Below are 14,359 nucleotides of genomic sequence, written 5' to 3'. Positions count from 1 at the left end.
CCATTTCCTGATGCTTGGGATGTGGGGCACATGAGAAAGGAAAGAAAAGGAAAGGTCTAGAATGACTCTAGAATAACATACTCAGATTTTTTAAAAATATGCCAAAAATGTGTCTGGTACATTCTTACAAATCTAAGAGATCTGGAGCCACTTTTAATAGAGGGCAGCTGTGGAATGAAGAGCATTTACATGAGGCCTTTAGGACGATACTTGGGGTTTACTTGGTTGAATGTTCTCCTCCTTAAGTCTTTGAAGAGAGAGCAAGATGAAAAAGACGGGACTGAACCCAAGTGAAGGGGATTTGACAATCGGTCGGTGGGATAATCCTCTTACGAGAAACATCTCTGTCCCAAGTGTACATAAGCTGAAGGAAATAATCAATAGTGAAGTGCGTAAAAACCCATTCATACGACTTTGAACAGGCCTTCCCCCCCCCCCATCTTTTTCTTTTCCACACAGCCAAACAGAGGGGCAGTTCGGCTTTGAACCAGATTACAGAGTCGCCTGGAACTCTAACACAGAAAACTACTTCAGGGAAGGAGAGGAGGAAAAAAGGTATGTGGTTGTGGATTCAACTAGCCCTTCGTCTTCCTTCATCTGTAAATCCCTTCCACCTGTCATGGGCTGTTAGTTCCTGCTACTTCAGTAACTACCCCAAACAGAAAAACTCCTATGGAGAGAAAGAAGACCCGGTGTCTTATGGTTTCCTATAAACCGAACACAGAGCACCTTGGGCATATCCACCAGAGGGATTTGTCTTCAGCACATTCAGCAAGCCAAAATCAGTTCTGGGGTATGGGCTGATTTGGGAATGTCTCTGCATTAAAGAGACAGCCAGACTTACTAAATTCAGTTTGGAGACTTCTCTCCTGCCCTCACTGCTCAGAATCAGAAACAGAGTCTGTCAGAGGCAGTTTTAAGAAATCACCAACTCCAAAATATCTGAGCAGGATTAAATGAAACAAGAAGCTATCCAAGTGTGTGTGTGTGCGTGTGTGTGTGTGTGTGTGTGTATATATATTTTAAGTTTATGTGCCTACTTTCTACCCCCAATGTGAGACTCGAACTCACGACCCTGAGATCCAGAGTTGCATGCTCCTCTGACTGAGCCAGCTGGGTGCCCCGAGGAGCTCTCCAAGTCTTAAAGGTTCACAGCAAAGTGGTAGGGAAGCTGTGCCCGTTCTCAGCATCCTAGTGGCAAACTGAGGAACTCGCACTCACAGCTCCCTAAATCTCACTCCAGCGGTCCCATGCTGAGGTTATAAAGAGAGAGCGCTAGATGATTGTTAGTTGTGTCACGAGCATAGTCTTCAGCAAACTCTGTTTAGAGGGTTTAGGCTAACCTAAATTGGTGTTGTTTTGTTTTAGTCCATTTTGTTTTTTTCCCTACAATTCGTGTGTGGAAGGTTAAGAGGCCCTTGTGATGTAGCTCTTTACCCTTTGCCATTTTCTTCCTCAATTTTAATCTGTTTTCATGTGGTACGGTCTTTTTCCTGCCCTTCAATTAACCTTGTCTCTCTGAATTAGAGAAATACAGATTCCTGTGAGCTAAAAGGCCAACTGAAAATGTAAAGGGAGACAATTTATCAGCCCTGACTCTGTTGTCTGGCATAAATACAGTCTTTCCACTGGATAGTGCTAATAGATTTCGGAAAATCTATCAAAAGAGAAAAAAAGGAAAAGAAGAACCAGTTTAGGTTATCATTTGTTTTAGACAGTTATGGTTTGGGGATATTGTCAACCAAAATTCCTTTTAGAGGAGTCAGCAGGGATTCCTCTGGGGTTAAGGATGGTCAGTGTCTCCAAGGCAGGTGGCTGTCCCAGGGACAGTCCTTATAATGGGCCAGATGACACCTGAGGGCAGAAGACTGCTGGGTCACTAATTCTGACTCTGCATCTAGACCTAACAGCAAGTGGTTAACTAAGACAAACGCTGAATGTGTGTGTCCCTCTGTGTGGTTAACTTGCCATTGCAAGAAGCCCAAAAGGGCCAAATCTGTCTGGGAGCTTCAAGGCTTCTCAAGTCTAGAGAAAAGCTCTGGACACTTCTATATATTGAGTCTCCCTGATTTAAAAAAAGTTTTAAATTAATGAATGGCAAAGAAGGCTAAAGAAATTGGTTAATACTTTAAAGTCTTTATGTTTTGTTTTTAAAGATTTTATTTATTTATTTGAAAGACAGAGATCACAAGTAGGCAGAGAGGCAGGCAGAGAGAGAGAGAGGAAGGGAAGCAGGCTCCCCGCTGAGCAGAGAGCCGGATGTGGGGCTCGATGCCCGGACCCAGGGATCATGACCTGAGCTGAAGGCAGAGGCTTTAACCCACTGGAGCCACCCAGGTGCCCCTAGAGTCTTTATGTTTAAGAAGCTAACGCTTCTCATACATATAAAAACACAGAATGCATGCGTAACTTCAGCAGGCGATGACAAAGTCTGAATGTCGTCTTGAATGACCTCACCTGTGTGCCACCCCCTACCCCAAACCTCCAAACCCTCATGCCCCTGTGTAGGCCCCTGGAGGAGTTAAACTCCCATGGAAGGTAGGTAGTTTGAGGGAAAAGTCACAAAGAGAACAAAACAACTGTTCATCCTTCAGCTTTTAAATAAGAGCCATGTTGAGGGCCAGGTCACAATAATACCTTTCAGCTGTTAAAACCTGGCACAAAAACATCAGACTTGCCTCTTTTGGCCTTAAACAACAGAAATACATTGTGTCATAGTCCTGGACCCTGGAAGTCAAGATCAAGATGTTGGCAGGGCTGGTTCCTTCTGGAGGTTTGGAGGGACAGTCTGTTCCTTGCCTCTCTCCTAGCTTCTGGTGGTTTGCTGGCAATCTGGTGCTTCCTGGCTTACAGATTCATCACCCTGACCTTTGCCTTATGTTCCCCAGGGGTTCTCCCTGTATGTGTCTGTGTCCAATTTTGCCCTTTTTATAAGGACATCAGTCATACTGGATCAGGGGCCCAGTCTTATCCAGTATGACCTCATCTTAACTAATCACATGTACAATGACCTTATTTCCAAATAAGGTCACATTCAGAGGGCCTGAGAGGCAGGACTTCAACACAGGAATTTTGGGAGGGAACACAACTGAACTCATAACAAGGGGGCCCAGAGTGTAGTTTATAAACAGGAAGCACACCTAGGAAAATAAATAGCCGCACAAGGCAGCATCTGCCAACGGCCAAACATGGACCCTAGATTCTGAGAAAGGCATTCTTACCCCCCTGGGATGGAACTGGGACTGGAACTGGAATGAACTTTAAATGGATGTGTGGAAAGAAAGGACTTATAGGTGGAAGGATTTAAGAGGGGAGAGATGGTTTAACAATGCAAGCCCATAAGCCTACAAAGTTTAGCTGGAACCAGAGGATGTGGGAAGGTAAGCCTGACAAAAAGGGTGGGTCACATTGAGGAAGTCTTTGCAAGTCAGGCAAGAGTTGGCACTTAATCCGATAGACAGTGGGATCCGTTGAAGTCTTCTGTCTCCCCAGCATCCTGTGCCTGGAGTCAATAGGAAAAGCCTGTATCTAATATACATTTATCTTACAGCTTATTGTCAGAGCAGACCATTTTCGTGCTTTCTAGAATTCATAAAGCAGGTAAAACAAACAAACGAAAAAAAAACCCAGCTTCCCATACTAAATAATTACTTTCACCGTCATAAGGTGTTTGGTTGTGGGGCGAGTTTGGTCTTTGGTAGAAAAGTTCTACTTGTTTCAAAATAAAGAGTCAGATTGAGCTGATTCATATCAATCTCTTGAGGGTGGAGTCCAGATGGTTTCCATTTGGTCCCAATTGGAAACAGCCAAACTATTTTTATGCTTGTCCCTTTGTGGACAGGAGGCTTTGGCCTGATGTTTGGAAAGTTCACCTCATTATACTGTATGATTCAAAACCCCCATTCAGAAGCCTGACTCCCTTTATTATTCCTCCTCAAATGTATAATTACAAGAACCTGACAATTTTACATTTAGCAGCCAGTGTAAATGCATAGAAGAGGAGAAATATTCCATCTGTACTCCTGCGGAATTTAGACATGTTTGTCCCAGCCTGTCCTGCCTCTAAGCAGCACTGAACATGAAGATGCGTGTGGTGGGTGGTTCTCAGACCGAGCAGCAGCAAAAACACCCAGAAGGCTTATTACAATGCAGATTGCTAGGCCCTGCACCACAGACTGCTGGATCTGTCTGTTGGCAGAGGTGGGGCTGGAAAGCTTGCATTTCTATCAAGTTTCCTAGGGATGTTGATGCTATTAGTCCAGAGTCCACACTTCGAGAACAACTGCTTTGGAATTGAAAGAAAATCAGATTACCTACTCGTGTTTGATTTTGCTCAGTGAAGAAAATCAGAGGGCAGAGTGAGGCTCCCAAATGCCTCTTCTCTGCCAGGGAGACCACAGAACAGAGGGGGTCCAGGCCCCTTTCTGCCTCCAGCTTCTTTGTCTCATCCAGATCCAATCTGACCCATGTCTGAGCCCCACAGTTCTGTACCAGCAATCTGTGGGAACTGACCCTGGCCCTGGCGGGTGATTAACACTCAAGGGAGTGATGTCTGGCCGGGCCTATGCCTGTTCACAAGCCTGTCAGGTCCATGAAGAGCCAGAAGATGGCTTACCACTGGAGGTCACTGAGAGGTCATCAGGAATAGTCATCTGCAGAGAAGATAGCTTCCTTGAGCCCCTTTCAGCCAGTCCAGCCATGTCACCTCTAGGTCCCAAAAGTTCCCAAAGAACTCAGCAAGGACTCAGGCATGTCCTGTCACCTGGGCCTACTCTGTTTCCTAGCCCAAACGCCATGCCGTACTTCCTAGGATCGTCTGAATTCTCAAGGATTTAGGACTGGGAGGGCCAGTATGTGACTTAGACATACCCTGGGCACAAGACACAGCCATAAAATGGTCAGTCCACAAGCCTGGGATAAATCAGACCTTTGCTACAGTACCAGTGCCTCCCAAGTGCCAAATTCACTTCCCCAAATAAGGCATTAATTGTTTATAACATAGCCATGGTCCATAGGAATACTATGGCATTAAGGAATGCAAGGGTCCAGTTCAAAAGACAAGATGTAATCTTCAAAACTTTATTAGTTCCAAGTCAGGAAGTTACCGATTATAATCCTAAGAGTATTTTACTTAGGGATTTTGTCCTGGAGTGATAGCCAAATGGTGGAAACCTTTGTGGACAGGTTCCAAGGTCCAAGGTGTGAATCATCCAATGCTAATTACACTTCGCTTCCTTAAGTCCTGCAATCAAGCTAACAGAGTTTCTGTTCTGGCTTATAAATGTCTGGTAATTACACAGGAAATCACACATGTTCCTTGTTGATGGAAAGAAGCTATTTTGAACAAGTGTTTTTATTTTTGAGTATTTATTTGAGAGAGAGCGCATGTGTGCAAGCGTGAGCAGTGGGGAGGGGCAGAAGGAGAGGGAGAAGCAGACTCCTCACTGGGCAGAGAGCTGGAGGACTTAATCCTAGGACCCTGGAATCCTGACCTGAGCTGAAGGCAGACGCTTAACCGACTGAGCCACCCAAGCACCCTGATAAAGATTTTTTGAAAATTGGCCTTATTAAGAGGGTCCTACCGCAGGTGAACATTTGAGTTGTCCTTAAGCAAAATAAGCTGATGTCCAACAGAATGTGTGATTTCCACCTGTTCTGTGGTCCCAGGACAGGCCAGAAAATGAGGGAAAAGAGGAGGAACCTCCCCAGGGGAACCTCTGGTTCCACAGAATTTTACCCTTGAACTTTGAGTGCTGGCCCACACAGGAAATAGAACTCTCTCTGGAAGGACTGAGAAGAGGTTCCTCAGCTGAGAAAGGGAGGGCATTCTAGGCAAAGGGAACCACATGAGCAAAGGCTCGGGGACTGCAAGTGCCCAGAGTGTTCAGTGTGGGGGGAGTTTGGCTTTCACTGCAGAGTGGTCGCTGGGAGAGAGGCAGAGGTGTACCTGAAAAGGCCAGGGGACCCACATGACCCAAACCCATGAATGTTGTTGAGTTAAGCTTTTGCCTGTGTACAAAGTGGGAGCCACGATTCCTCTGAAGCAAGACAGTGACATGATGAGAATGGGGATTTTTGAAAAGAACCTTGGACAGCATTGCAGAATGTGTCTTAGCAAGAGAGACATCTGGATGTTGGGAGACCCGTGTGGAGGCTACTACAGTAGCTCAGACAAGAGAAAAGGCAGAATGCAGAGAGCAGTGATAGAAAGATAGTCCAGGTCCAGCTATATTTAAGGGGGGAAATTTGACAGGTCCAGATAGCCAGTTCAGTGAGGGTAGCAAGAAAGATCTTGAAGTTAGGAACCGTTGGCGGATCTTGGCAATGAACCAGAGAGAAAATGGGAAGAAACACAAGGTTGGGCGAGTCCACATGGATTTGTGGAGTGGCTTCTGCGGGAGGTGTACAGTTGTCAGAAACATGTATCCGATCCTTGGGAGGCAGTCGCAGAAGGGGAGATAGCTTACACAAGCAGGTTCTTCTCCAGCATGCTCTCATTCCAGTGTTTCAGTGACTTATATTATCCAGACATGAAGCTGAAGATAGACAATGATATTTATTGTGTACTAAGTTCCTCCACAACCATTATTTCACTGCGCTTCCTGGTGGGTCTTCGTAGTGCATCTAGGAAAGGAGTCTCATGATCTCTATTACAGCACTGTGGAAATTTGGGTTCGGAGAAGTTCAGTGACTTTCTGGGGAGCCAAACAGCATTTTTTTAGAGAGAGGTTTTACACCCAGAGATTCTGCTTTCTCTACACCATCTTGCCTCTCAGGCACAACTGGTGTTGCTAGGCCACCACTAAATTTTTGGAGACAGAGGCGGGTAAGTGAAAGTAATCACTGTCTGGGTGCCTGGGTGGCTCAGTCAGTTAAGCGTAGGCCTCTTGATTTGGGCCCAGGTCCTGATCTCAGGGTTGTAAGATAGATTGCCAGGCTGGACCCCGGGTGGGGCTCTGCTCTGGGTGTGGAGACCACTAAAGCTTCTCTCTTCCCCTCCCCCTGTCTCTCTCCCCCCTCTCTTAAAAGAAAAACAAAAAGTAGGCATTGTCAGTGAGCTTGTTTTTGTTTTGAAGAAATGTGAAGATTAGGTAGAAATAGGTTGGTGTATACAGCTGGGGGTGGGTCAAGTATTACCAGGGCCCGAGCATGGACTCACCCTTACTCTGAGAAATTTGTTTTCCATTCAGAGAAAATAATTTGGTTCTGTTTGAATTTTGGCTTACCGTCCAAAGCAGGAAGTCCCTGTACTAAGCAGTATCAGTCTTCCTAGCACCCAGCAGAGCATTGTGACTCGCTGAATTCTGTGGGATGGTTTGGACTTGCACTTTCCAAGCTGGTTATTTTTCATGGGCAGAGATGAGATTGCGACCTTACTTACCACCAGCTGGGGGGAGATTTGGGTGGTTTCTCCCTGTGGGGATGCAAGTGGCACCAGGTCAATCACAGACCTGCAAGCTCCCTTTGTCTCCAATGGCACGTGTTTGTGCCGTGTGGGCTAAGTTGGTGGGGTGGCAGGGGTAGACTGGCAAAAACCGTGTCGTCCTTGCACACCTTGGCCACTGCCCAGGAATTTGGCCTTTGGCCTTGGCCCCGCTGGCCTCATGTTCCATCACCTTTGCTTTCTGGCAGAAGGGGGGGAAAAGGAAACGAGTGTCATGCACAATCAGTATCCACATCATTAATCATTCTGAGCAGTAAGTTTTCAAAGGCATTTATATTGTAAAGAGATTTTACAGATAAAAAGACATTCTATTTGTGTTCACGAATGGTCTCAAGGCATTGTTAGGTACACTGTATATGGAAAAATAATGAACAGTGAGATAAAAGTTTCCACAAAGTTCTGTACTCAATTACTCACGGATTCATTCATTTGTTCAACAGTCATTAAATACCCATAATGTGCTAGATACTGTCCTAATCTATTAGCACTGTCAAATTATTCATAACAGCTGTCATTTGCCATCATTCCCATGCCTGGATGTAAGGACAAATACATTTGGACAAGTTAGGTTTATTCCCAGTGAAACTAAATGAGGGGCTAGTTTTCATCCCTCCTAATATGTTTTGAAGGAAAATACGCCCATGGGGCACCTGGCTGGCTCAGTCAGTTAAGTGTCTGCCTTCGGCTCAGGTCATAATCCCGGAGTTCTGGGACTGAGCCCCACATCGGGCTCCCTGCTCAGCAGGAAGCCCCCTTCTCCCTCTTCTGCTCCCCTTGCTTGTGTTCTCTCTCTCTCTTTCTCTCAAATAAATAAATAATCTTTAAAAAAAGGGGGGGGGAGGGGTGCCTAGGTGGCTCAGTGGTTTGGGCTGCTGCCTTCGGCTCGGGTCATGATCTCAGGGTCCTGGGATCAAGCCCCGCATCGGGCTCTCTGCTCCACAGGAAGCCTGCTTCCCTCTCTCTCTCTGCCTGCCTCTCTGCCTACTTGTGATCTCTGTCTGTCAAATAAATAAATAAAATCTTTAAAAAAAATAATAAATAATAAAAAAAGGGGGGGGGAAATAAACCCTATCTATTTTATTCAAGCATCCAGCAGATTAGATTTGTAACCAAAGACACCAGTTGAATCTCTTTTTAAAGCATACTTAAAAAAAAAAAAAAAAAAACTGGCAAACTAGAATAGCCCAAAGTCTAGATTTATCACCTTTCCCTAAAAAGTGAGCTCTCTTCCATGACTTGAAAACTTACATCATTAGTTACCATTGACTTCTCTCTCTTCTTGCTCTTCCTACACGCTCGTTAGCTTTCTGCTTCAGAAGGACAGTTTTGTTTCTTCTGTTCCCGGTTGGGTTCCCAGCACCTAGGACAGTGCCTGGCATAGAACAGAGCTCAGACAGACATGTTGAATACTGAATGAATTCAAGTACAAAAAAGTTCTGTCCACCCCTTGGGATTAGGTTCTCAAGTCAGCCTATTTAGGCAAAATTAGCATATAGCTCAGTGATTCTTCACAATCCCTTAAACTGCCCACACAAATATTTAGGGATATGGTTTCTAAGTTCCATGCAATTTCTTGGCAGCTTTGGAACAGATCATTGTTTGTCAGTTATGCCCCAGATGAAGTTGTCAGCTAGGGTTTAGGGGGTTATATTGCATACAAAGCATATAACTTTGAATACTTGGAGGCCTTTGAGAAGCCATCTGGCTTTGAGACCAGATTCATATCTCTCACACCTACTGAATGGATGAGCTGGCCATTATGTCCGTGGTTGTTTCTCCTTCTCCATCCCCTTCCTGTCTTTTTCTTTGCCAAACTCCTAAACTTGAGCTGGTGTAAATGAAATGTGTACATATGCCATGCTACAGCACTGACACTGAACTTTATGAAAGCTGAATAGACCAGTGGGAGTGAGTCAGACTCCAGGACTACTGACCTCACTAAGGAAGTCTACAAAGGCAAGTGGCTTCTTTGTCTTTCAAATTTGCCCTTCCAGAGCTCAAAAAATGTGGCAACTTCCGCAGACTCTTTTAAAGAGCTGAGTCCCTGGATAAGGACTATCACTTCCCCAGGTTTGGTGGACAGCTCATTTATCTTCTATTGGGAAATTTCTAAAGACATTTGTTTTCCTCTTTAGCCAAAAAGGCAACAATCTAAATCTTAAGTGAGATTTCCTTTGATACAGAGCAATTTGGGGCTTGCTATTATAAAGAATAGAGTATTTTTAAATTTTTTATTTTTTTTTAGATTTTATTTATTTATTTGGCAGACAGAGAGAGAGGGAAGCAGACTCCCTGCTGAGCAGAGAGCCCAATGCGGGACTAGATCCCAGGACCCTGAGATCATGACCTGTAGCCGAAGGCAGTGGCTCAACCCACTGAGCCACCCAGGCGCCCTAAAGTATTTTTTTTAAAGGACTCCTTAGATTGTATGTATCTCCTTCACTTTATTGCCAAATGCATCTACTCACACAAGTCAAAGAAGTACAATCTTAAAAAATAAAACTACTTAAGTGGTGGTAAATGGGGGAGCTATTGTCTAAAAATAATAAAAACTATTGTTTTCTTATAGGAATCAAGAAAAAAATTAAAGATTTGACTGAAGCTGGTCCTTGGTTAGTGAAGTTGTATCTGGCAGATAACGGCATAGACAGAAGAGGAAAAGAAGGAGGAAATGGCTTGTTGGAATTCACTCAAATTTTAACATGGTGAGTAGAAAAGAGGTTTTATTTGTTCGCCTTCTGAAACTGGGTGCTTGGGTTGAATCATAGGGAAAATGACTTAACTGCAGTTTAATAAAAAGTGATATTTTTAACTTCGAGAGGGAAGCAGTAACCCACTGTGATCTTGGTACATGATCTTAAGGGAAGGCCCGAGATCATAAAAATGGCATGCACACAATTGTCCATGAGCCACAGAGGGACTCCAAAGACCTCACTAGAAGCTCCAATTAATGAAGCTGGCAACTGAGGAAAGGCAGGAATTATGACCTCCAGATATTTCTTCCGTGAAGTCAGCTATGTGACCTAAGGAAGAAAGGCAGTCCACTCAAGAGTCAACACTGTTTAGTTTTTGATCACAAAGTTGTCTCAAGCTACTTAGGCAGAAAGACAGAGCTTTTCTCAAAAGCTGCTGGAAAACAAAATGTTTCCTTGCCATATTTATGCTGCAACCTTGGACATCTCTTTGTCCAGCTCTCCTGAATCCCACACCCAGTGGGCCAAACAAGTAAGCATTTGCAGCTCTGTAGGAAAGCTTACTCGGTAGAGGGCTCCAGATTTTCCATCTTAGACAGCAGTACTGAGAGCACCTCAGGGCAATCAAGGGCAATAGAATATAGCTCAGATTCAAGAGTTGAGAGCTTGATCGATAAATGAATAACAAATAAATAAATAATAAATCATAAATCAATAAATAATAAATAACAAATAATAAATAATAAAATATTTATTATTTTAGAAGAAAAAGATTCTTTTTCTAATATATTTGTTTTGGAAAGTTGGGAATTTCCAACTTGGATAGCTTGGCTGCTATTTTATAATAGTTCTATTAATAAACTTCATTTTGTTACCCTTTTAATATATTGCTAGATTTAATATGTTGCTGCTATATTATCCTTTTAGTATACTGCTAACATTTTATTAAGGGTTTTCACATCTGTGTTCATCAGGGATATTTGTCCCTACTTTTCTTGTAATGTTTTCCTTTGGTATTGGGATCAAGGTGATTTTGGCCTTATAGAATGAGTTAGGAAGTGTTCCTCCTTTCCTATTTTATGAGAAAACTTGTGTAGAATTGGCATTATTTTACCTTTAAATATTTGGTAGAATTTACCAGTGAAGACACCTGGATCTGGAGTTTTCCTTATGGGAAGATTTTTAACTACAAATTCACTTTCTTTAATAGATAGAAGTCTATTCTGGTTATTTTGGGAGGGGAGTGTTAAGCTTTGGTTGTTTATATCTTTCAAGCAATTTGTTCATTTTGGCTAAGTTTTCAAATTTATTGTCTTAGAGTTGTTTATAATATTTCTTTCTCATCCTTTTCCTATCTGGAGGATCTGTAGTGATGTCTCCTCTTTTGTGCTTAATATTAATAATTTGTTTTCTCTCTTTTTCCCCAATCAATATGATTAGAATTTTATCAATTTTTTTTAAGATTTTATTTATTTATTTGACAGAGAGAAATTACAAGTACACTGAGAGGCAGGCAGAGAGAGAGAGAGAGAAGGAAGCAGGCTCCCTGCTGAGCAGAGAGCCCGATGCGGGACTCGATCCCAGGACCCTGAGATCATGACCTGAGCCGAAGGCAGCGGCTTAACCCACTGAGCCACCCAGGCGCCCGAATTTTATCAATTTTATTGATCCTCTCAAAGAACTTGCTTTTGGTGTTCTGTAGTGTTTTAATTTTTTCTATTTCATTGATTTATACCCTTATTTTTATTGTTTCCTTTATTCTGTTTACCTTGGGTTTAATATGCTCCGCTTTTTCTAGTTTATTAAGGTAGAAGCTTAAGTTATTGATTTTAACTTTTCGTTTTTCTCTTTTTTTAAAAAAATATTTTATTTATTTATTTGACAGAGAGAGATGATAAGCATGCAGAGAGGCAGGCAGAGAGGCAGGCAGAGAGAGAGGAGGAAACAGGCTCCCTGCTGAGCAGAGAGCCTGATGCGGGGCTCAATCCTAGGACCCTGAGATCCTGACCTGAGCCGAAGGCAGCAGTTTAACCCACTGAGCCACCCAGGTGCCCCTAACTTTTTGTTTTACTAATGTAAATGGTTATAGTAACACTAAGCACTTTTTCATTGCATCCTGCAAATTTTGATATGTCGTATGTTTTTTAAAGATTTTACTTATTTATTTGTCAGAGAGAGAGAGCACAAGCAGGGGGAGCAGCAGGCAGAGGGAGAAGCAGGCTCTCTGCTGTGCAAGGAGCTGGATTCAGGACTCCATCCCAGGACCCTGGGATCATGACCTGAAGACAGCTGCTTAATCTACTGAGCCACCTAGATGTCCCATGATATGTTGTATTTTTATTGTTATTCAATTCAAACTATTTTCTAATCTCCCCTTTGATTTCTTTGACCTATGGGTTATTTAAAAGAGTGCTATTTAGTTTCCACATATTTGTAAAGTTTTCACATATTTTTCTCTGGTTGCTTTTTAATGAAATTATGCTGTGATTAGAGAATATACTTGTTTTATGGACCAGATTATTATATATCTTGGTAAATGTTCCACGTGCACTTGAAGAATGTATATTCTGCTATATTTGGATAGAATGTTAAGAAATGTCAGTTAGGTCCAGTTGGTTGGCAGCATTGTTATGGTTTTCTATATCTTTACAAATTTTCTGTTTACTTGCTCTATCAATTATAAAAAAAAGGGATAATTGTGACTTTGTATCTCCTTGCAGTTTAATCAATTTTGCTTCATGTATTTTTTAAAAGATTTATTTTATTTATTTTTTAGACAGAAAGAGAGTAGGGGGAGGGGAAGAGGGATAGAGAGAATCTCAAGCAGACTCCCTGAGTGTGGAACCCAATGTGGGGTTCGATCCCAGGACCCCTAGATCATGACCTGAACCAAAATCAAGATCAGATGCTCAACCGACTGAGCTACCTGGGTGCCCCTTGCTGTGTGTGTATATATATATATATATTTTTTTTTAAGATTTTATTAATTTATTTGAGAGAGAGAGCAAGTGGACACAGAGGGAGAGGGAGAAGCAGAAGCATAGTCCCTGCTGAGCAGCGGGGCTAACACAGGGCTTGATCCCAGGACCCCGGGACTGTGACCTGAGCTGAAGGCAGATGCTTAACAGGCTAACCCACCCAGGCACCCCTGCTTCATATATTTTTAAGATCTGTTGTTAGGTGCAAATCATTTAAGATTAAATCATTTGAAGAATTGACCCTTACTCTCATTATGAAATCACCAGTAATATTTTCCTCTTATCTCTGGTAATATTCCCTTCTCTGAAATATACTTTGATGAATATTAATATAGCTACTTGAACTTTCTTTGGATTAACATCAGCATGGTATATCTGTTTCTGTCCTTTTATTTTTAACCTATATATATTTTTACAGTAACTTCTCTATAACTCAGTTTCCTCATTTGCAAAAATGGGGATAATAATCAAAAGAGTGTTACAGGGTTAAATTAGATCAGGTGTGTAACATGCTATATACAGTACAGAGGGCTCCAGCTAGCACCTTTACACAAATGGGGAAAAGAGCCCCTCCAGCTAGACAAATTAAAAGAGGCACCACCTCTGGCCATTGAGTCAGAGGAGGTAACCCTTTCTAGTCTTCAGGTCACAGAACTTGGCAAACAGAGCTTGGCAGATTTCAGCCCCACTCACACCTTTGGAGGCCGCCTTGGTACTGGGCACAAGTGCTTACACTTGTGGGTGACCCTGATCATATCTAATGCACAGTGAATGCTCCATCAAACCTTAGCTCATGCGAGGCTGTGTGGTGTAGTGATTAAATCCATGGCCTCCGAAATCAGATGTAGAATTGTTGAGCTGTGCAGTTGTTCTTCAGCACTCTCCCTTCTCCTTCTAGAACCCCTGCTTCCTCCTGAAGCATTCCTGCTTTCACCCATCTTATCTGAAGGAATAGGACATAGGCAGACAGTTCAGGAAGCCAAAGCTAGGCAAGTTCTGATTAGATAGGCTATTTCCTTGGGCGCAAGACCTTTGAGAGGGAGAGTCTGGCAGAACCATTGAGCCCCACCCTTGAATGCTAGCTGCTGAATCAATAGACAGTGTGTACAGGAAGAATGACCTTGTATTTACTACTGATTTTAACTGAAATTTCACATTCCCAGCACATGGTAAACTCAAAATCGTTTTACTGAAAGCCATAGGATAATTTCTTTTAGAGCAGAGGCAATGTGTTAAATTCCTTT

General features: G+C 42.8%; 1 protein-coding gene across 4 annotated transcripts in view; it reads left to right on the top strand.

Moving 5' to 3' along the window:
* LOC131825061 (uncharacterized) overlaps positions 1-14,359 on the top strand; it is a 49,047-nt gene that overhangs the window by 18,923 nt on the left and 15,765 nt on the right. For all 4 annotated transcript variants that reach the window (XM_059163905.1, XM_059163904.1, XM_059163906.1 and 1 more), the window contains 2 exons: positions 460-555; positions 10,014-10,149. In XM_059163905.1, the coding sequence (XP_059019888.1) occupies positions 460-555; positions 10,014-10,149 (232 nt within the window). The remainder of the gene's footprint in view (positions 1-459; positions 556-10,013; positions 10,150-14,359) is intronic.

Source organism: Mustela lutreola, chromosome 2 (genome assembly GCF_030435805.1).
Source record: "Mustela lutreola isolate mMusLut2 chromosome 2, mMusLut2.pri, whole genome shotgun sequence".
NCBI classification, from domain to species: Eukaryota; Metazoa; Chordata; class Mammalia; order Carnivora; family Mustelidae; genus Mustela; species Mustela lutreola.
This window is presented reverse-complemented; position numbering and strand designations above follow the sequence as displayed.